Below are 23,943 nucleotides of genomic sequence, written 5' to 3'. Positions count from 1 at the left end.
ACTGCATCACCACTGAAGCTTTTCTGCACTTCACAAATGTGACCCCTGCTGTGTGAGGAATGCTAAGTTTCCTCTTCCTTTAAAGGAAAAGAGGCCCTACCTAACTGAGTTTGTCCATCCAAGTTTCCATGGTTTCTCACATAAGAAAAAGGTCATCGCTGGCGGGATGAAGTATAGCCAATCTGAAATGAATCCACCTCATAGTATCCCAAAAAATTCCTTCTGTACTCCTACCAAGTCTTTGTCTTCAGCTTTTGTTTTTTATTGAGGCTCTGTGGATTCTTAACTGTTTATGCCAGGTGCCTGCATAATTCACAGGGCCACGAATGAAGTAAACATGCATGAGTGTAATAAATTTAATTTCTTTTATCTACTGTGCATGGATTGATCTATGTTTTGTCTTTAAACTAGCAGCGGTGAGGGATTGTTTTCTATTTGCTTATGCATAAAGCAGATTTTACATTGCTGTATGAAAAACTATTTGCTTTCTTTGTATTGCCAAATGTAGTGTGCTCATTTTATCTTTGTCTTATTTGTCTGACCTCCCTCCACAGTCATGGAATGTACTCCTGTTGAATAGAGTTTGGTTTGTACTTCTCTTAACGCCTCACATAAGAAAATTTGTCCTTCCCACCCACTCAGAGTTGTCCAGCTCACTATAGACCTTGGACAAGTCTCTTCATTTCTGCATTCTCTATCTACAAAATAGAAATAATCATGATGCATTGCTTTTGACTGGTAAAATGCTTTGAATTTGTGAGGAAGAATGGGTTGTAAGAGTCTAAGCGTTCCTTCCTTCTTCCCTGAACAATAAATCAGCAACTGCCATCGAGCTGGGTTACTATATATACACTTTTCAGGAATCCTTCCAGAATCCCTCCATTTCCCCTCTATTGTGTTTCAAGAAATGTGCAACTCATCTACATTAGGCAATTGGGAAACATCCCTTTCCATAGGCTGTTAACACCACTTCTGCAAAAAAAACTGTATGAGAATTTTTCTCTCTAAGGGAGATTACTGTAATATTTCTACCAAAGTCTCTTTCTTTCAGAGCACAGATTTTCTCTTGCTAGCTCTGGGTGACTACTTTTTGTTGGAATAGCTAGTAGTTTCTAGTTTGCCTACAGTCTGTGGGAGTTTTTAAGTCTCTTCTTAACATATCCTTGATTTTCTGCTGTGACTCTGAAGTCAATGGGAGTCTTTCCAGTAAGCCTTCTATGGTTGGCTTGTTGAGATAGTGACCAGTAAGTAGTCTTACTCTGAATGTGAAAGATGTAAAGCAGAACTAATCTTAACCATGATGCATTTTCCTATGTGTATGTTAAGGAGATCATCAGGTTTATTAGTGTTGGAGGGGCAGGATTGGTTTGAGAGGGTTTATAAATGAAAATACTTTGGTTGTTTTGTGTCCCTGTTACACAATTCGGGAAAAACACAAATTTCAAGAGATTTCTTTTTCTGTACTTTGCTTTCATTTGCATGAAACAATAATTTGGCGTATAATAAATAGTCTGGATTCCATTTTGGCTTTGTTTTATTCAGAGAAGCATTTTTAGTGGCTACATTTGCTTACCTAGGTTTTACTTGAGAAGTGAAAATTTCTAAGCTGGGCAAGAAACTGTGAAAGCTCAAAGCTAATGGTGGTGTTTGCATTAGACAAGACACAGTTCAGTGAGATGCAGTGTGCACCTTCATTGTCTGAATGTTAGCAAGCAAAATTGACACCATATGTGCCCAACTGTAATTGCTCCAAGAGGGGAAAAGAGAAACATGTCAGAACATTTGAGTAACACCTAATTCAGCCCATGGTTATAAATAAAGCTGATGGTTGCTTAAAAACAAAAGTAGGAAAATATTATGGTTATATTATTCCTCAACAGCGCTTCCTACATAGGTGAACTTTATTACAGAGACAACACAAGTGAAAAGAAACATATAACAACTTTTTATGGTATTTTTATGTTATTTTATTTTTTTCGCAGTAAATAAAGTGGTTATGAGGCTCCAAGGAAAACGGCCCAGATGTTAGTGAGTTGTATGAAATTTAGTGGAAACAAGCTGTAAAAAACATAGTCATAAAACAGCCTGTCAATGCCACACATCTGGACAATGCAGCTGTATGTTCCCGCTGCTGTCATCACCCTGAGAAAACTCAATAGCCTTATTTCACCCCAATTAGGCTGCATACCAACGGAATCAGAATTACACAGGGAGGGGGTGTATTTTCACCAAGACGGACCCTCTCAAATTCCCTTCAAGAAGTTTTTATCTTTCATTCAGGGCTAGTGATTCAGACACTAGTCACGTTTTAAACAGTACTCCAAACTATTCCCCTTGATTTGCTATCTGTTAAATGCTTTTTAATTTATTACTTTATAATAAGTAGTTGCTTAATGTTGCTTCTCTGTTTAAAACCTGAAAAAAATGACATTTTACTGTGAGAACTGTGTGCCTGTTGACCCTTACATAAATCATAGAAGTTTTCTCCATTCTAGTTTTATCTCACACTATAGCAAATATAACTTCATTTGAGGTCTTAGGAACCAAAGAATAGCTATGCGTTTTACTGATATGTTGTTTTTCTGAAAGTGTGGCTATTTTGACCCATGCATTGTACAATGCGAGATAGCACCTCCTCATTTCAGCATGCAAAATATGTGTCAAATGCAGTATTAAAATTATATAAGTAATAGTTATTTTGGTTTTTTTTTTCTCTGCAGGTGATAGAAGTAGCCAAAGCCATTCTGGATAGTGGTGAAGAAATTCCTGTAACACTAACTGGAAAGCTGTTGAAATTTCAACTGCTTTGTCTCAAACAGAAGGACCTTCAGAGAAGAGAAGCTGAAAAGAAGGTACTATAATATGCCTTAGGGAGGATGCTTAATTAACTTTATGAAGACACTTCCATTCTAGTGCTGTTTGCATAAATTCACCTTTCTCCTCATGCTTAACTTCCTAGATCTGTAATTGAAGAGAAATGTGAATAGAAATTTATCTTTTTAAGTTAATTAGATTCTGGAGAATAAGCTCTCAATTACTCAAATGCAGGTGAGAGGGAAAAAAAAAGAAAAAATATTGTGAAAGAACTCTTTGCTAGAGTAATAAGTAGTAATGTCTTAGCTGAGTCTTAGAACCAACAGAAAATAGAGCTAGAATCTCGCTTCAGCTGAATATATCTCTGCTGAAGCAAAGGTAGGAGAGGTTATTACTTGAGAGGTATCAAGGATAGATGAAGAGCAGAACTATGAAGAAGTTATTATCATGAATCACCTCTCTGGAGGAAATTTGGAGAAGTTATCTATTCCATCCTCTGGCACTAAGGCAGGATTAAATATACATAAACTTTTCCTGGCAGATGTTTGTTGAACCTGTTCTTAAAACCTTCCATTCCTGTGCTTTCACTTTTCTACGGCAATCAGTATTACTGCTCAACTATATCTGCAACATAGCCATTTGGAAAAGGTTTCTAACCTTATCAACCTTGCTCTAGTTTAAACCCGTTACTGCTTCGCTTCTCACTGTGTATGGGGACAACAGTTCTTACCCTCCATTCTGCAGAAATCTATTACATATTTAACTAAACAAATGCAAATATATTGTCGTGGTTTCTAGTTTTTGATTATGCTTGTTCCTGTCCTCTGAATTCTCTCCAAATAGTTCCTATTTTGAAGTCTGCTTCTCAGAACTGGGTACCACATTTTCCAGTGTTCCCGAAACCCGCTTCCACATGTTCTCCGAGACCATCACTACTAGCTCCAAGATTGCCTCAGTCAGATTGCTTATGTGTTCTAGGAGGAATTTCACCAAGCTTGCACAGAATCATAATCAGATCAGACCTCTAATTGCTTTCTAACATCTGTAATTAAAAAAAAATAGTTGTCAGTGGTACATTTCAACAACTTACTGAACAGTTGGTCTTTGCTATAGTCCTTTTCCAGCAAACATTCACGTAGCGGAAGACCATTACCAGCAAGTCATATAATTGCTGCAATAGTTTACCCTGTTAATTGATCAAAAACTATAATGTAAAACATGATGACATGGAGACCTAAGCAGTCTGTGCATGTAAAATATCCAAGAAGAAAATGGTTTTGTGGATTTTGTGTAGTTGAAAAGTCTGTAAATTTCTTTATCAGTAATTCTATTTGTGGGAATAATTGGTGGATGAAGTATAGCACACAAGCACAGGAACATTAAATTCTAGGTGATAAATTAAAGTTGTGACCTGTTCCCATAGAAGTCAATTGCAAAAGTGATTAGCAAATGATAATGTAAGCCACAGAAATATGTGAAGAATCTGAGGGAAAAAAAAAAAAGTGCATTTTCAATCTGGAGAGAAATTGAGAGGCTGAAGCTATAGAGCAGATTTTTTGTAATGAATGGAGAAAAAATGACTTTTCTGTTAGATATCAGTCAGTGCTGATAAGTAAACTGTAAAACAAAAATTTGAAGTTTAAAGATTAGGTGCTCCAATATTAAAATGGAGCCTTTAGCTTTGATTTGGCAAGATTACTTTTGTAAGTATAATTTTATTTTCCTGGAGAATCTGAGGATAGTTGGTATTGAAGGTTGAAGAATCTCTGGAACCTACAATTTCTTCTCTGTTTTAGCCAAGCAATCTGGACAAAGTTGTCAGCTCCTCTGGATTATATCTATATCAAAGCGTGACAGGCAAACATGAGAGCAGCAGTTGAAGGACCAAGACAGAGTCAAGAACTGAGAGGGCTCTTGGCTCTAAGGATGCTCTGCAGTACAGAACAGGCAGAAACTGGCTCTTAATTTGGAATTCCAACTCTAAATTGTCTGCCATACATTTTTTAATCCTTTCCAACTAGCTTGTACAATACAAGGTCCATTGACAACAACTTGGGAGTTGAAACCAGGATTTTACTAGCAGATCAGTTCTCAGAAAGCCAACATAACTGTCCGTTGTTTTTTAGAATAGACATCAATTAATAGAATGGATTGGCAGAAGAAAAACAACAAACAAACAAACAACAGTGCATAAACAAAAATAAACCATTATGAATTTTCTGTATTTCAGTAGGAGCAGAAGTTTGTCATAAATTGACAGGTGTATGCATTTAAACTAATATGCAGAAGAGGTGTCTCTGATTTAGAAAACTGTTTGAGGTAGTAAGATTCTGTAATATGAAGCTTAAAATAACAATATTACAGAATGTAAAGCTAATGGAAGATTAGAAACTCCACAAAAAGCTGCACCTTGTAGGAAAAGAGAAATATGACATTGAGAAGAAAAGGAAAGAGTCATAGAAAGGAGAGGCTTTTACTTCCTCAGGTATTAAGGTCAACTAGTGTTCTTTGTTGGAATCTCGGCAAGTTCAGAAATGTGTCTGCTTATTTGAGACTTAATTACATAAAAGGATGCAGATGCAATAGATAAAGCTAATTGTGAACTTTGTAGCCTGATGATTGTATCATCTGTTTTGACATGTTCATAAGCTTAGAATGAAAGTGGTACTATCAAAATCTTTGGTTTGAAATGTCCAAAGTGGAATAAATTTGAAAGAAAACAATGAAAGCATCCAAATCCCCCATTTCACAGCACAAATAGTTACGAGAATCTCTTGAAGGCGTTTCTAAATTTTACAGAAAGGGAACGCATGAAGAAGGGAAATCAGGAAAAGATTTTCTGCTTTGGTTTTGATTTTGAACTAAACACAACTTCTACAGCTGGATAGTCTGCTTTTCCAGCTGAATCTAGGGAAGGCAACTGTGTAGAGTCAACTGCCCTCTCATTCGCATGGAGAGCTTTTCTCATTGCTTTAATAGCCTTTAAAGTGACACCAGCAGGATGGCAACAGTAAGTTAAGTTAATATCGTTTTATTGTATTTAATTTAGCTTTACAATCCTCAAATGTCATTCTTGCATAGTTAGTGCATAGTCCTGCTGCTGGGTAGAAATAAGGTGGAGGTTTTCTTACTCTTACAGCACCTTGCTTTACCTTAATATATTTTGGATTATTTTAATTTTATACTGGCTCTAGGCTTTCTGGATTTATAGTGTGAGGCTTTGGGATACTTACAAAATCTTTTTTCATTCTTTACTCTTAAATTACTGAGCAGAACTTAATGTAGGTGGTTTTGTTTGAAAATAATGAGAATGGCTGAGTAATATCCTGTGTGAAATGAGCACAAGTCTCTTGGCTCTAGTTTATAGTAGACAGATATTTACATCAAAGAAGAATAGCGCTGGTACCTTTTTACACCATACTCAGTGTTAACAGAGATGCTAAAGACTTAACAGAAATTTAATTTTTGTCTTATTTTCCTTCAGTCCAGGGAAGGTTTCTGGCTGATGCAAGTGCTGTAGTGGCAGTAACTAAAGCACAGTGATTCTTTACTTGTCTTTCTACCAGTATGCATTTCATTAGTTTTGTGGGTATGTGGGTATGTCTACCTACCTCTCTCAGTTCCTTTTTAGTGTGAAGTCTTAACACTATGATTTAGTAAGAATATAATAAACTGAATGGTGTGTTTGAGAAGGGTAAGGCAGAGTGTTCAAGACAGCTTCACTACATCAACATTATAGTGGCTGAGAGGGAAAAGTATTCAAATAAAAAAATTGAACCACTAAAATTTTACAGCGGTCTGCCCTTTGTTCTGCACAAAGGCTACAATGAGAACTTAGTTTATTCATCTTGTCAGGCAGAAGAAGAGCAACAAAAGGAAAAAGATGGAGAGAAAGAGAAAGCTAAACCTCCCGGCAAGAAGGAGAACCTCCCTAGTGCCAAGACAGCTGAGAAAGAAAGGAAAGGAAAAAACACAGAAGTAGGCTCTCTAGCACCAGTCACTGTTAAAAAGGACACCCAATTGAAGCGACGGGGAGAAGTGGAAGAGGAAGACAAATACATTGGTATGTAAAAAATGTAGATATACTCCTGATAAACTTGCTAGAAATCTTGCAACCTAGCTTCTAACTGAGTACTTTGTTTTGTTCCATATTGAAAGGTCAAGATTTATTTGGCAATATTAAAGCATTGCTACTTTGCATTTGAAGAGGGCACTGTGTTCTGCTCAGTATTAGGATAGATTGTACAGTCCAAGAAATAAAATGCAAATGAGGTATATGTAGCATGTCGACATCAAAATGTTTTAGCATCTGTAAGACTAAAGGAAAGTGGTTAAACAAATCCTACAGAAAACCTTTCTTACAGAAAGATTTCAGAATAACTAACTAAATGCATTTGTGTCAGTATCCAAAGGCAGCTTTCTCCTTGTATTATAAAGTATAACAGAGCTGTCTACCATTGTCTGGGGATGAAGCCAGGTTCTGTACAAAGGGCAATATGATTTCATTTGCTGTAAAAACATGTGGATAGAACTGAAACCTGAAGAAATCTACTCCAGAAATGAACTATACAAAGTAGGGAATAATATGCTAATGAGTGCTGAGAAAATCTTTATTCTTAAAACATAGCACCCATCGCTAGAACAAAAAGTATTGGAGAATGTGCATAGCTCTCCTCGTTAGATCACAGTTATATTTAATTTGGATCATAATATGTTTGAGCTACATCAACATAAACAGGATCTCTCCTGCTGGAGAAGCAGTTGCTGATTTTTGGATGCATTATGTGTACCTGCTGTTCCCTAGTTGAACTGCTGCAGGCTTTCCTCTCTCTTTCATCAAACCTTTGTCTGCATCTCATTCGAGATCAGTGGCACTCTTCAAGCATCTAAAAAGCATCAGTCCAGGTGTTAGAGCAAATCTTGAATCTTAGTGAAGCTGACAAAAGTAAACAAGAACACAACAGTAGCTATCTGTGCATAGCTCTGCATTTTTTCAGATAAGGCTTGGCTATAACATCATTCCTTTAATAATTTTAAGGTATTTCAGGGCCTGAAAGAAGTTTTCAAAGAAACGTTCATGCCTTTAAGAATCCAAGCTGAAGTGATATAGAGAACTCATGTCATCTTACTAAAATTTGTACAGAATGTACAGTACAGAGTGGCTTTGAGTGGGTATTAATGTGCTTCCCACTAGGCCCCGTAGAAACAATTTTACCAGCTCCAACATTTTTGCTCCCTACTGCCTTGAGAGGTGGGCAGAAAACATCAGGTACCTCTATAAGATATCCATGCTTTGCTGCCTTGTTAGTCACAGCTAATGAGAAGACAAAGTAAGGAAAATACAAATTGCCTCCAAAAACTAACAGCCATGAAAAGTACCCTTGTTTAGTATGCTTAGTAGCTTTATATTATGAACTACTAGCACTGCTGTTAAACTATGATTTTATTGACTGGGATTTGTCTCATTAGTCCCAAGGATATTTACGAAATAGCAATAGTTGCAGATTGCCTCAAAGGAGAAGTTGTTGAGGTATTTTGCGCTTGGTCACTTGTGCTGTATTTAATTTTACAGTCATGACTGTACTGAGCTGAAGCCATTCTGAACAATTTACCACATTCATTGTGCATCCACACAGTTGGGCTTAATAATAAACAAATTGATTCTGATTCATACAAAAAAAATTGTATTCAGTGGATTGATTTCCAGTCTGAAGGCAATAAGGAACTACCTAACAACAGAAAAGGTAATCTGACCTTGCTAATTCCTTTAGTCACGCTGAGGAAGACAGTGAGGAGGAACGTATAGCCCTAAGAAGGGACAGCACCCCACAAACCCTTCACCATAGGCTACAGGAAAAACACAGCTATTGTCTTGTGGAGAGCTAATTGTTTCTTCGTTCTTCCTGACAGTTCCACGTAGAAGTCCATGCCAAGAGAAAATTAAGTCAGGTATCGCCAAAACTTCTGGAGACCATTCTAAATGAATATTAAGTGTGGTGAAACAACTGTGTCAGGAATATATATCTTTCCTCGAGAACGTGGCAATTAAGATTCTCAAGCACCTCATGCTAAAGCTTTGTTTTGTGTCTTGGGAGAAAGAGGTGCCAGCTCCATTTCTCAGTGTCAAGAACATGTAGATCTATGAAACTTTTCTACTGAGAATGTAGTACTCTCAAAATCTTCAGGTATAGTCCATGTATCAGGTGGCCAAGAAGGCCAATGGCATCCTGGCCTGTATCAGAAATAGTGTGGCCAGCAGGAGTAGGGAAGTGATCGTGCCCCTGTACTCGGCACTGGGGAGGCCGCACCTCGAATACTGTGTTCAGTTTTGGGCCCCCCACTACAAGAAGGACGTTGAGGTGTTAGAGCGTGTCCAAAGAAAAGCAACGAAGCTGGTGAGAGGTCTAGAGAACAAGTCTTATGAGGAACGGCTGAGGGAACTGAGGCTGTTTAGCCTGGAGAAGAGGAGGCTGAGGGGAGACCTCACCGCTCTCTACAACTCCCTGAAAGGAGGTTGTAGCGAGGTGGGTGTCGGTCTCTTCTCCCAAGTAACAAGCGATAGGACGAGAGGAAATGGCCTCAAGTTGCGCCAGGGGAGGTTTAGATTGGACATGAGGAAAAATTTCTTTACTGAAAGAGTGGTGAAACATTGGAACAGGCTGCCCAGGGAAGTGGTGGAGTCACCATCCCTGGAGGTATTTAAAAGACGAGTAGATGAGGCGCTTAGGGACATGGTTTAGTGGGCATGGTGGTGTTGGGTCGACGGTTGGACTCAATGATCTTAGAGGTCTTTTCCAACCTCAATGATTCTATGATTCTATGATCTCTAGGGCAGCTTTCATATTACTCTTTTTTCTACATCACGTCAAGGTCTTGCCTAGGAACTTTATTAGGGAGTCAGCTGCATGTGATCTGTTATGCACAGTTGGATACAAACCTGTTCATGGAATAATCTGCTGTCTTTATGTTTCTCGTATTTTTTTCAGTGGTGTTGGGTTGATGGTTGGACTCGATGATCTTAGAGGTCTTTTCCAACCTTAATGATTGTATGATTCTATGATATTTTAGAAGAGTCTGAGCAGAAGACAGGAAGAACCTTGGATGATCCTTAAACTTGATACAGTGAAAACTTTTTTCAGCACTCTTGGCCACTCTAACACAGCTGTATCAAGGGAAAAAAAAAAAAGAGAGAAAAATGCCACAATTTTTACTTGAGAGTAATCTGAGCTATTGCTTATATATGACCATATCTTGAACTCAAAGACAATCTGTATCTGTTTCTAGTAGCTAACAGTCATTTTATCATTCATCCCTAGTACATTTTTACCTTTCTGAAATGGAATATTTCAGTTTTTGAGTAATCTTGAGATTACTTGCATTGATGTCTTTCATTATTTAAGTATGAACTAGTCACTGATTATTAGAACTGACTGATTATTATCAACTTGTCATGATTATTAGCATAATCATAACTGTTGAATGGCAGGCAGTCTTTCTTTTCAGCATGTATGCATTGGAATTTTTGGATCTCTGTAACTCACTATGCAGACATCTGTCTTTTTTGTTAGAAATCATTAATGCTCAGTAATTGTACGTGCTCATGCTTTTTCTTCCTACAGAAACTGAGGCATCAAAATATGTAGTTCAGTTTCAGTACTAGCAGTGATATAATGGACTAGTTTTCTTCTGGTTTTGATTTTGCTTTATGCAATATATGTACTGGACTGTGGTGGCTGCTTCCTCAGTCAGTCTTTCTCCAAATTCCTAAGTTCTTTTATGTTTACCTAATGTTACAAGAAGAGGAGAGACAGCCGTGTTGCCAGCCTGCTGCTCCAGGTGGTATCAGCATTTGCACAGCCCCGGCTATATACCTGAGCACAGGCAGATGTCAGTGCCAGGCTACCTTTTTTCCCCTGCCCTTTTTTCTCCCTTGGATGAATGAGTCCTGTGAGCTGAGGAGTGACCAAAGGACTTTTAAGTGTGTTGTGTTAGTAGGCATAAGAAAGAACCTCAGTGCTAAATAGAATATAAAACTTTGTTGTTAGTGCAGGATCTGCATTAATTGTATGTGTTCCATAGTGGATGGAGAGACACAGGAGCTTCAGCAGGCAGTTTCTGTTGTCTTAGGATAAATAATCGTGCTGGATGAATTAAATCACCTGATACCTGTCTGAATACCTGTATTTCTGCGTGGGCCATAAAGGGAATCTACACAATTAACTTAGACTAGAGTCAAGCTTCTAGAGGGCTCATTTTTACCTACGTAATGCTTAACCTTTTGCTTCGGTACTGAAACGTTGCTATGCCTATTTCTACAGAAGTAATAAGCCCAAACAGAGCAGGCACTCAATGAAACGTCTCATCTGTACTTTAGGATGAATTTGGATATGCCCCTTGCCAACTAAAAGGACTAGTGTGAGCTGGTATTACCAGCTGATGCGGGTTTTGACAGGGAGTCCATCTAGCAAACATGAACCTGTTGGGCAGGGAGCAGTCAGCAGTGAGTCAGCTCATACCTGCAGCTAATCCTTCAAAACTATTACAGCTAATATAATCTCTCAACTAAGACACAGTAACTTATTCTGTGTGTGCTCCCTGGCCAGCTTTATGCAGGATGGAATAGGATAGCTTAAACTACCATTAGAGCATGTGAGCATGTCCTGACACTAAACTCCTTCTTAAAGAGAAGCAATTACAGAAATGCTGCTATAACTAGCATTCTGATTATAATCAGCTTCTCCTATTTTTCTCCTGGTGCTCTCCAAACAAGTTTTACTTCTGACTTGTATTCTTCCTGCTGAGTTCTAAGTGGTTTGCTATAGAAGACTTCAATCTTATGCACATAATATTTTGAAACTTATATAAAGTTATAAAAGAACTGTTTCTCTGAGCTTAATTTGCAGTATCCCTATATAGTCAAGAAAAAAATGAATTTTGTTTAGCTGTTGAATGTCCTTGCTCTAATCTGTTTTTGTTATGTTTTGAACAGATGATGAACCAGATGATGGTGCCCATCATTACTTTATAATTTTGGATTTCCACAACCCTCAGCTGTTGCCTGTGATGTCTGAGCTTGGGATTAACATTACAAGTGTAATTAGAATTTCTTCTGAGAATTATAAGCTGTTGCCGATGTACTTGGAAGCATCTAAACTTCAGGAACAATCTTTACTTTCACCTGAAGGTAATCCGGTCATAAGAACAAAATTTTTGTAGAAAGGCTATTTTATATCTAAGTAAAGACTGTTCCTGCTGTGTTTTTTTCCCTCTCTGTGCCTTGTTTTTGTGCATACTACCTTGTGTTTGCCAGTGCAAAAATGGTATTGCCATTGCTTTGGTCACCAAACCAAATGGTTTGCCAGTGCAAAACTTGCCTCAGCTGGACAGTGGAGGGAGGGACTGACTAAGCAGGCAGTGGTTGCAACCATAGTTTTCTGCAGTAGCCACCAAACAACAACATTTTACCAAATGTGTACTTCTGTGAATCGTTAGCCAGGAAGGTGTGTTGCTAAGCAAACTTGGCTCATTTGGTAATTTCAAGGGAGGTGCACAGCTGACTACTTTGGGACTGTGGCCCCAGCCAGAGAAGAATATGCCACAGAATAACACCCTGCAATTGTACTCAGCTGTCCCCAGGCTTTAACACCTCTCTTGAACTGGGATCCTGGTGAACAGCAAGCTAAATATGAGTCATCAATGAAAGCTAACCATACTGAGCTGTAGGAAGATAGCCAGTTCCCATAGATCAAAGGAAGTGATTATTCCTGGTTACTTGGCTCTCATGAGACCAGAGTTCTGGGCTCCACAGTACAAGAAAGATACTAATAAACTTGAGTGAGCCCAGCAGACAGCCACCCTATGAGGAGTGGCTGAAGAATCTTGGCTTGCTTGATCTGGAGAAGAGAAGGCTTATGGGGCACCTAATAGCATCCTTCTAACACCTCTGAGAAAGTTACCAAGAACACAGAACAAGACTTTTCACTGAGGTATTTGGAAGAAGAAATACAGGTTGTGATCATGAATGGCCTTTGAAAATTCCAGGCCCCAGAGATGAGGGAAAAGTCTGGAGCAAGGAAGACATACCCTTGCTGGAAGAGTATCAGGTCAGGGAATACTTAAGCAAACTGGACATATGTAAGTCCATGGTACCTGATGGGATGTACCCACGAATGCTGAGGGAGCTGGCTGGGGAGTCACTGTGAGGCTAGTCTCAATAACTTTTGAACGATCGTGGCAATTGGAAGAGGTGCCTGAGGACTGGAGGAAAGCAAGTGTCACTCCTATCTTCAGAAATGGCGGGAGGGAGGACCCAGGGAACTAAAGGCTGCTCAGCTTCACCTCGATCCCTGGGAAGATGATGGAACAGCTAATGCTGGAAGCAGTTTCCAAGCACATGAAGGACAAGTAGTTGGTCAGTCAGCATGGATTCACCGAGGGGAAGTCATTCTTAACCAACCTGCTAACCTTCTGTGATAAAATGACTGGCTTGGTAGATGAGGGGAGAGCAGTGAATATTGTCTGCCTTGACTTCACTAAGGCCTTTGGCACTGTCTCCTTATAAAGAAGCCGATGAAGTATGGGCTGGATAAGCAAACACTGAGGTGGATTGAAAACTAGCTGAATGGCCTGGCCCCAAGGGTGGTGATCAGTGGTATGAAGCCTAGTTGGAGGCCAGTAACTAGTAGTGTACCCCAGGTAGCAATACTGGGTTCAGTCCTACTCAGCATCTTCATTAATGATCAGGATAGTGGGGCAGAATATACCCTCAGCAAGTACTCTGATGATACAAAATTAGGAGGAGTGGCTGAAACACCACAGGGTTGTGCTGCTGTTCAGAGGAACCTCGACAGGCTGGAGAAATGGGCTGGCAGGAACCTCATAAAATTCAACCAGGGCAAGGGCAAAGTCCTGCACCTGGGGAGAAATAATCCCATGCACCAGTTCATGGTGGGGGCTGACCAGCTGGAAAGCAGCTTGGCAGAAAAGGACCTGGCGGGGTCCCTGGTGAACACCAAGTTGATCATGAGCCAGCAATGTGCCTTCGTAGCAATGGTATCCTGGGCTGTGTCAGGTCAAGGGATTTGATCATTCCTTTCTACTCAGCAGTGGTGAGGCCACACCTGGAATCCTGTGTCCAGTTCTGGGCTCCCCAGTACAGGAGAGATATGAAGCTACTGGAGAGAGTCCATAAAACGACCACAAAGATGTTTAAGGGACTGGAGCATCTCTCATATAAGGAGAGGCTGAGAGAGCTGGGAATGTTTACCCTGGAGAAGAGAAAGCACGGAGGGATCTCATCAGTGTGAGAGCAGTAGAGTTGTACCAGATGCCGTCCAGAGGTCCCTTCCAACATCAACCATTCTGTGATTCTGTAATTGAAATAGAAGATTCTGGCAAGAGATAAGGTGGTGGGAATCACCCCAAAGACAGTCAAGCATTGCAACAGGTTGCCTGTAGAGGTTGTGGGATCTCTGTCTTTGGAGATTTTCAAGACTGAGCTAGATAAAGCCCTGAGCCTGTTATCTGAATTTCATGTTGACCATGCTTTGAGTAGGAGATTGAGGTCCCTTCCAGCTTGAATTATTTTAAATCTAAGTCAAAGTCTGGTGATAAATAAGCGTAGGTGAGAAGACTGAGTTGGTAGCCATAATTGTTCATACATGTGTTTTTTGACCAGTAATTATGGTTCTATTTATAAGTGTGCATACTGACTTTCTGCAATGTTCTCTGTGGTGCTGGGAAATCCCTTGTAATGAATTCTGATGCTGTTGAGATGGCACGAGCAACCCAGTAAATGAGAGGAATGGTGTCCTGGGTATGTTGGGTAGGAAAGAGGGTTATGAGGGCTGTTTATGTTGGAGTGCTGAAGGACTTGAGATGGGATGGTGTGACTCTCTGCCATTCTGACCACTGATGAATACAAACCATTTCCCTATTAGTGTTGTGAAGGCTGAACTATTTCAGCATGCTATTCCTTCCTTCCCATTCGTGTTGACAAACTGAGATACTCAAATTGCCTCATGGCAAATGCTACAGGTTAGATTGTGTGGGTACTAGGGAATCTGTCCCCAAAGGTGCCAAGGTGACCTAACATGAATCACATAGATTTAGCCTTTAAGACTTAGGCAGTCACAGAACCAACTGATGGGCTCAAAGAAGTAATGTCATGTTTGAATTTGTTTGATGAGCCATCTTATCTCTGGGAAAAGAATGAGAGGAAAACATAATTTCCAGCTTCTTATAGTTTTGTTAGAACTTGTAAAATTTAAAGGTAATGTCTTACTAGAAAATAGCAGAAATGAGGGTTTGTTTATTTTCATTTTATTTACAACACCTGCTGGGGTTGAGGGGGCAGGGGCAAGTTTCCCCGAATATTTCCAAAGTTATATTATCTTTTCTTTGTCTTGTATGTATAATAGAGGAAGACTTCAGTGAACTTAGATAATTAGTAAGTAAAATTTGTGAGGAAACTTTTTAAAGGGGGGAAAAATGTAAATATAGATGATAGTATCTTCTGTAAGTAGTATTATAGGTAGTAATGCAAGTTTTCTCCATTACTAAGAAAGGATAGGTTGCATAGTAAGAAAACAGCTTGGCTAAACCATGCATTCTTTGTGGATATATATAGATATAAGGAAGCATTTAAGAATTAGAAATAGCTCAGGTCACTAGGAATGAGAATATATGTTTATTATGAGCCTATTGGCACAAAATCAGAAATGCCAAGATACAAAATGGGATGCAGGAGGAGGACCAAGGATAATGTTTGTCTGCTGCTCAATAGAGAGGAAGAACTGTCAGGAGGTGATCCTGAGAAGGCTGGCAATGGTTAATGTTTGGGGGGGGCTTTTGGTACTTCTTGCTGGCATGAGTGTTGGGGGGGTTAATCTGTTTTCACTACAAATACCATTGCAGACAGGTGGTAGTTATAACTAGCCACAATTAATGCTGGTAGCAGAAAGATTCAGCTTCAAGTTGTGGAGGAATAGGTAAAATAACTGAGCAGTACTTAGCTAAGGTAGAGAATTTTTCAGCTGATTCAGATTGACGTAAATTGTATTCTGCCTGCCATTCTCATTTATATTTGAGAAGTCATAAAGAGCAAGTGAGATAGTGGAAAAAGAGCTGTGAGGAAGAGGGAAAGGAACACAAATAGCCGAGGCACTGTAATTGCTTAATTTCTGTCTGGAAAAATAAGGGAACAAATAATTTATAACCACTTAAAAGAAAAATGAGGAGATGAGTAACAGCTAGTGTATGCTGTTCAAGAACAAATCATGTCAGACAAGTTTAATTTCCTTACAAAATGAAGTACTGGTCTTCTGAGCAGAGGAGTAGTCTGTGTTGTATATTTGGGTTTTAATAAGGCTATTTCACATGGCCCACAGTGAGCAAGGTAGGGCTAGATGAAAATAAATATATAGTAGGTGCAGTTTCATTCAAAAAATCTTGGCCTCTGTAGAGTAACTGTTAAAGGTTTACTATCAAATAGAAGGATGCATGGAGTGGACTCGGGAATTTGTGCTGGGTCTGGTATTATTTGGTATTGTCATGGGTATTGGAATAAGGGGGTGTGATTCAAATGCAAAATGTTCTTGACAGAATAGAGAATAATAATCTGGAAAAAAGGCTATTCTGTTTAATATGGACAATGTAGTATGCTTATACAGGAATAATTAAATATACAAATAAAGGCTAGGAAACACATGGCTAGGTAACAGGTTTGAAAGATAAGCTATTATGCTGACTTCAAAAATGAACACAAGTCAGCAATATCACTATGCCACTAAAAAACAAATACCATCTCCAGATTATAAATGAGAATGTGTCCTAAAAAATACCTGAAGTAATCTTAGCATGCAACTCACTATTGAGGTAAGACCTTGTAAGAAATGTGTGCCAATCAGAAAAATTCCAAATGATGGAAAAGAAAATAATTAGGGATCTATAAAATTTTACCTATGAGGAAAAAAAATGGAACTGTTATCCTTAAGTTTAAGAAGAGAAGGCTAAATGATGTAGTGGAGAAATTATAAAAGTTTTCAAGTTTGTAAAAGGCTAGAACAGAAAATGAAGAGTTTAAATTGTAATAGAGAAAATACAATTTAGCAGGAAGAAACTTTCCACAGGTGAGGTTAATGAAGTACTGAAGTAGACTTAGTAGGAATATTATTGAGGTTTTGAGGCTTTTAACGTTATGTTAAGACAAACATTTGTCAGCAGCGATACAGGTATAGTTAATTGTGCCTTGGAGCAGGCATTAACTCAAGTATTTCATAGTTGAATGACTTACAAAATAAATCACGGTTGATCATTTCAGTAATGTACGGAGATACTTTTAGAAGGGAAGACATTAACCTATAAATGCAATCATGTTACAGTGTTTCTGTTGCTCCTAGCATGAATGCACATGAATCATGGATTAGGGACCACAGCTTTCGTGTTCTTTTCCTTCCCGGGTGTTTGCATCCCCTAATGGCTTTCATTTTGTGATGTTACCAAGTCAGGCACTCTTAGTACCCTTTCGTATGGTTAGTTTTCTGTTCCTCTAATCGCTCTAGTAGCTGTGCTACTACTAATTCAGCTTTTCTGAGAACTAATGAGAGAACTCAGACCAATCTCTCAGCCTGACAAAATGGAGTTCATTTTTCTCCATTTCTGCTGGAAATGTGTGACCTAACACATCCTAGTGATTCTAGGATTTCTGTTTTCACAGTGATGGTTCAAAATCGCTATGCAATATATTAGTATATATTAGATGCTTTTCTTCCACTGTTATGTGATGATAACAGATTTGTTGTTGTTCCAAAATCATATAGTGTACTGCTGGGTACTGTCTCATTTCTATTACTGAAGACTTCAAGGTAATTCAGTTCCTCTGTGGGGTTATGCCAAATCTCTTCTGTATTGACAGTTTCTCCCAGCTCCTGCACCTTCTTTTTTGGTTACTCATGAAAACTTTAATTCATTCTGAGAGGGTTTACATGATCAAAATAAACTTGAGGAAAGAAAAGCCTTAGGACTGCAGGCAAAAGAATTAAGAGGGGAGGCAGGGCATCTAAAGACTGATCCTGGCAAGCCGTGATGTTTCTGTGAAAGGGGAAGCCTAAGTGTCATACGCATTTTTGTGTGTTCTTTATTATTAAACTTTGGAGCGGAGTTAGTAAAATGTTATTATTCTTCTATTGTAAAACAGGAATGTCTAGCTACAATGCTATTAGCACAGTGCCATTCACCTTTCATTCAAAAATCAAAGGGATTAATCCACTGACTGAGCAGCCCTAGATGCTGTTACACTGCCGAGATGTGCTTTCAAAGCTGAGTTTGTTAGGGGAACATTGCCATGGGTGAGGTATTGTCCTGATTTAGAGGATATCTTTTATGAGCAGATGAAAAACAAAGAGAAGGGATGATCCTGTGACTGGGATGAGCTGTTAGGAACATAGAACTGTTTAAGATCAAGACCATCTAGGCCAGTGATCTGTCTCCAGAAGTGCTCATAAACTGATGCCCAAGGGAGAGGAAAGGAAAGGAATGGAAGGAAAAGGAAAAGAGGAGTAGGAAAAGCACGTATGAAACTTCTCAATGCATACATCACCTAGCCACCAGTTATTTTTAAGTCAGGATTTTCCCTGATCCTGATGTGTTTTGTCTTTTTAGTAAACCTCAATGGATTTAGTTTGTTTGCTTTCTAAGTACTTGTTCAGTCTCCCCATGAACTCATGAGAATGTCTTATACCTACAGAATCTTTTGGCAGAGTTCCCAGGTCTTCTACCCAGTTTCTGGAGTCACTTAAGGGGACATATCTTCCGAATCATGATAAAAACATTTTATAAGTTAATTGGCAAACATTTCTGATGGCTGCTACAGGAGGCATATATAACTTGGAAAACCTTAAGGAGATGAGCATTTTTGGAAGAGTACACAGCCTCACTGAGTTGTTTTGTTTTAAACCCATGGGGCCACTAGAATTATACAAGTGAGGTATTTGGCCTTCATACTTAAGTTTTAGAAGTGCTGAGCACCCATAAGTCCAAATGAAGGCAAGTCACTGCACGTTTAGCGTCCTTACGTTTCTTAAATTAGGCTACAAAAAGTATGATTGATCTTGGATTCCAGAGTGATTGTAAGGTTGGCATTGGAGAGAACTTTTTTTTTTCTCTGTAGCGAGAGCACCTTTGAAAATTGATCATTACTATGCAGTAAAAATGGAAATCATACAACTTCTAGGCTCGCTATTCACAGTCATTCTGTACCTTAATCTCCTTTTGCCCCAATTTCCACACCAATAAAATTGTGATAAAGGCTTGCTTACCCTGTACTTTAAGAACAGGTTTGTCAAGGTATGTGCTGGCAGCTTTGGAAAAATGCAACCTGGGATTTTTACATTTTCTAGGTTTCAAACATTCACTGCTGTTGTTTAGTTTTGGGGGGAGAGGTAAGGAGGTGGTTCTGGTTTTTGGTTTTGAGTTTTTGTTTTTTTTTTTCTGAAAGAACTACCATGTTTTACTGAGGCTTTATCTTCCTGGAGTTTTTTAATCCCAAAGTTGGGTGTCAGGTTTTTGCTGAGACTCTGAGGATGGGAATATTTTAACAGTACTTACAGAAGACTAATAAATGATTTGTGCTTTCTGTAAAAGGGAGACGTTGTACCATGATTTATCTAATACTTATAAATTTTAGTTGTAGAAGCAGAGAAAAGAAAGAAAGATGAAGCTATCAAAGACCTGGAAACATTTTGGAAATACCTGGAGCCAGTTCTGAACAGTGGAAAGCATGGATCAAGTCTCTTTGATGTTGCCACACTTCATCACCTAGTTAAGGAGAGCGCCTTTCCCCCTGATTGGTCTGACAGAGAAATGCTGGTCAGTAGATTCTGCTTTCACAATGCATGGCATGCTTTGTGGTTTGTAACATTTAGGACCAATTTAGAAATGACAAGAATTTTAGCTTAGTCTTCTATGAAACAGAACCAGAGTGGTTAGTGTATTTGTAACCTTGAAAAAAATTATTTCCTATGTGTCCAACAAGTTTATTCAGCATGTATTCACAAGGAGTCCTTTGAATAAAAATACCTGACTTGGAGTTTATTAATATTGTAGGCCACAGCAGCAGAGTTTTAAAACAGTCTGAGGTATTAAATTTACTCAGCATCTTTACATAGACCCAATTTGGATCTCATTAGAGAGTCAGATAGCAGTATGAAATAACACAAAAATTATATTTTTGTCCTCATAACAGCAGGTCTACTTACTGTATCTCAGAACCATCACATGAGAACAAATTAAAATGGATGCAAGAATGCTTTTTGATATAAAATGTTGTTTTAGCATATCCAATACCTCTTCTTTTTATCCAACCCAAAACATGGCTCTGGCTTATTAGTCATTATAGCCTGCTGAGTCAGGACTATTTATTACTCATTATAGCCTGCTGAGTCAGGACTGTTTATTACTCATTATAGCCTGCTGAGTCAGGACTATTACGGCACTGGAAAAGAGAAAGTGAACCATTAGTGTTTATTACTCATTATAGCCTGCTGAGTCAGGACTATTACTGGGCACTGGAAGAGAAAGTGAACCATTAGAAATTTTTTCCAACATAGGTTCTCGAGTCTAGTGAGGTAAAAGGGTCCAGTATTTTTCAATCCACAATGGCAGCAGTAAAAAATATAAACTGCTAAAGCAAAATAAAGCAACATGCCATAATTTAACCTACTGTATTTGTAGTCTATATTATAAAGGACAGACTACACCCTCCTAACACTTATTTGTAGTACATTAAATCCTGTATATAAACAGTCTGGTGAGCTAGGAAGTACCCTTGATCCTGAAGGGATCAGAATGGAGTTTGGCTAAAGCCACAGTGGTTTCCAAGGCATTCACTAAAAATGCCTCAATTGTGGAAACGTGTAGGCTTGCTACTTACAACATTACTTATCGTTATACTCTTGATCTAATCTTAAAATATGAAGCCTATTTTGGAAAGAAGTTTTTTAATCTTATCTATCTTCCCCATAATCACATCTTATAGGGGACTGTTGCTATTCGTGAATATCCTGCGAGCAGCTATATTACAGCTGAAATAAAAGAAAAATGACCTGTCACTGAAATTGTTCCAGCAGATTGTAGTTGTAATTTCACATTCTTCTGTATCTCAGAATTCAGCAGAGCTCTAAAGAAGTGGGAACATTTGTAAGTTTTTTAAGAAACAGACGTGAGGAAGTTGTGAAATCGTAGGTGGATAGAGTAAGTCTGTTCTAGTGGACTTCCTGGAGAGTCTCCAAGTCCTAGCTTGCTGCATCTCTGAAGTCCAAGATATACAGAAGGAAAACTCTTGTGACAAATTGTTAGACATTGATAGAAAAATGATAGAGTATTATATACAGCAAGTAATTGCCAGTCTCAGATTTCAAATATTTAGAAAGGAAAATATTTTCAAAAACTTTTTCCTTTCTTGAAGAGTCACTAGTGGTTAGACTCAGAGAACTTTTGACAAGCATCTGTGTCTGTCCTGAGAATAGGAGAGAGCAAGTAAATTGAATCACAAAACTGTAATTATACATATAATATGGCTATACATATGTGGCTAAACTTTGCATGTGTCCCATTGAGTAGAGCCAGGTTGTGTTACTTGTAACTTTGTAAAAATTCTTGTTTTGTTTAAAAAATTGTGCATTCAAAACACTCCAATACTTTAACTGAAATTTTCATGTGCTCTAGTGATCTCTTGTAAGTAATATATGAATGAAGGTTTTTATACTAACCCATTTTTCAGAAGAGTATTGAATTGGAAAAACAAAGGTGCAAGAATATTAACTCTGAAAATTCTGTTTTCACAAATAGAACTTCTCTCCCAAATATCTCCTCTAGTCTTTAAATGTTATGAAAACTGAGACAAGTATTCCATAACTGATCAGTGATTTGGGGTGCTTGTTTTGAAGTGCCATAAAGAGGGTCTGAGTTGAAGAAAGCATATGCTTAATGCTCCTTAAGGGTCAGTTAATATATTTAGTGCTTAATGACAGTTGTGCTTCTTCACCATTTTTCATTTTAGGAAACTTAAAATTGAGACATCCAATGTTGATAGCCACCTCTTAGAGGCAAACTTCTTAATACAAGAGACTTCCTCTGCTTTCACAAAAGGGCTGTTGACAGAAATTGTCTAAAAATTATAGTAATTTCATCTTTTCCACAATGTCTAGGATGTACAGGGGAAGAATACGTCTGTTAAGGCCACTGAAACTTAAGTGTGGCATGTGGTCTCAGATAGGGTTTTGGTATTTGTGCAAAAGCATTTCACATTTAAAATAGCGGTTGGTATTATTCTTTTTATTCCTCCCAAGCCTTGGTGAAAACCACAGTACACCACCTCAAGAACCTTGACTCTTTCCTTGTCAGACTTTTGCAGATACAGGACTCTCCCTTTGGGCATTCAGCTGGTATGCTGACATTCCTTTGCTTGCACAACTATGGAATTCAGAGTTCAGTACTTGAGGCTTTCTTTGTTTTAAAAAGGCAACAGAAAGAAAGAATATAATATGAGATGACATTGATTAGTTGGTGGGTTTTTTTAATTATTTTTTATCCTTCTAGGGCAGGAGAATAGTTGACCTTGCAAATACACTGTAGGTTGATCACCAGTAGAAACAAACACATATGATATGAAACAGTTATTTTAAGTCACCTCTCCTGTTCCTTCCCATCCAAAAAAATAACCTAAATTCCAGTTGCAAGAGAGCAGAGCTTAAACGGTTACTGTTAAGACAAGTTAGACTTTATAACAACTAAAGCAGTTGGGCAATACTCAGTCCACACTGTGGTGTGGCAGTGTTTAGGCAAATAAAGATGAGGAGGCCTTGTTTCCTAAGAATAACTCTATAAAACATTTTGAATTAGTGGAAAAAAATATTTTTGAATATTTTTGAACAGTTGTAGATCTGCTGGTTAGAGAGCTAATGACTCATGTGGCTAAGATACATGACACTTTTGTATGCAGACTTCATCCTTTGTATCTGATTTTCTGTCATAGCTTGCATTTGGCACTGCGCTGTTTGAAAACATTGCTTGTTTGATGTATGACTGCCTGGACTGGAGAAGACAGCATTGTAACTACTTGGAAAACACCAAGTTTATTAATGTGCCTGCATTATCGGAGAGCAAATCGACACAACCACCTGTAACTGAGGCAAGGATCCTTTGTGCTTTACCATGCTTCTTGTAGAGAATACATAGTTATAGGCTAGAATTGCCTGTCTTTAATTCTGCGCTCAAAAATTCACCTTGGACCATCACTCCATGTGTAATTTGCTGTGAATGAAATTGTTTTTTTTGTCTTCAGCATTTAAAACCTAAAAAATGGAAAAAAAATAGCAGAGCATTGGGGAAACAAAAAAAAAGGAAAATTTGAAGGATCATACAGGTGCTGGCATGAAGTACCATAGGTGTCAAAACTACTTAAATAGCTTCAGATGACACCTTCTTGTGTCTGGAAAAATCACTATGCCTGCACGGAGCTACTATGTCTTGTTGCAGATCTGTGAACTATCCAAAAAAGATTATTAGTTCTATCCAAGATCAGTTTCTTTATTTTGTTCATGGTAGATGAAAGCTTAAGTGGGTGGAAGAAAGTGACCTATAGGACATAAACTAGTGGCAGGGAAAAAATGGGCTTACTCCATTTGTAGCAGTACTACTGAATGCTCATTTAAAGCATTCATAAAACTATATTCTTACTATCTTGTTCCATTCAGCTAGGTGGGATTTGCCTCCCCTAATACCAGCCATTTAAAAGTTTAGCGTCTAGGGTATGTAACCAAAGCTAAATGAAATTAATTTCTCCCACCTATTTGTGCAATCCTCATTTGTTCCACTGTTTCTGAGGTTTTTTTACCTTTATTTTTGTTCCTTTAGGTACAACCAGCATCACAGATTACACCTTCAAAGAAAAAAGGGCAAGCAGAAGAAATTCTGCCAACAGTAATTTTGTCACAGGGTATGTCTAAAGGATTAAAGCGCTGGTCTGTAGCTGTTCGCTCTGTTGTACCATTCATTCATCTTGACAGCACAAATCCTTGAAATTATTTGCACAGTAAGCTGAAGATGTGATTTGATGTTGTGAGAGTAGTT

At 38.4% G+C, this 23,943-nt stretch overlaps 1 protein-coding gene across 1 annotated transcript in view; it reads left to right on the top strand.

The window, feature by feature from the left end:
- Positions 1 to 23,943, top strand: part of SPAG17 (sperm associated antigen 17) — a 117,762-nt gene that overhangs the window by 15,969 nt on the left and 77,850 nt on the right. Inside the window, 6 exon segments of the mRNA XM_019474093.1 lie at positions 2,721 to 2,852; positions 6,670 to 6,877; positions 11,804 to 11,998; positions 19,499 to 19,680; positions 22,847 to 22,993; positions 23,728 to 23,809. Of these exon segments, the coding sequence (XP_019329638.1) occupies positions 2,721 to 2,852; positions 6,670 to 6,877; positions 11,804 to 11,998; positions 19,499 to 19,680; positions 22,847 to 22,993; positions 23,728 to 23,809 (946 nt within the window).

This window comes from Aptenodytes forsteri, unplaced genomic scaffold (assembly GCF_000699145.1).
Source record: "Aptenodytes forsteri isolate BGI_AS27 unplaced genomic scaffold, ASM69914v1 Scaffold216, whole genome shotgun sequence".
Taxonomy (NCBI): domain Eukaryota; kingdom Metazoa; phylum Chordata; class Aves; order Sphenisciformes; family Spheniscidae; genus Aptenodytes; species Aptenodytes forsteri.
This window is presented reverse-complemented; position numbering and strand designations above follow the sequence as displayed.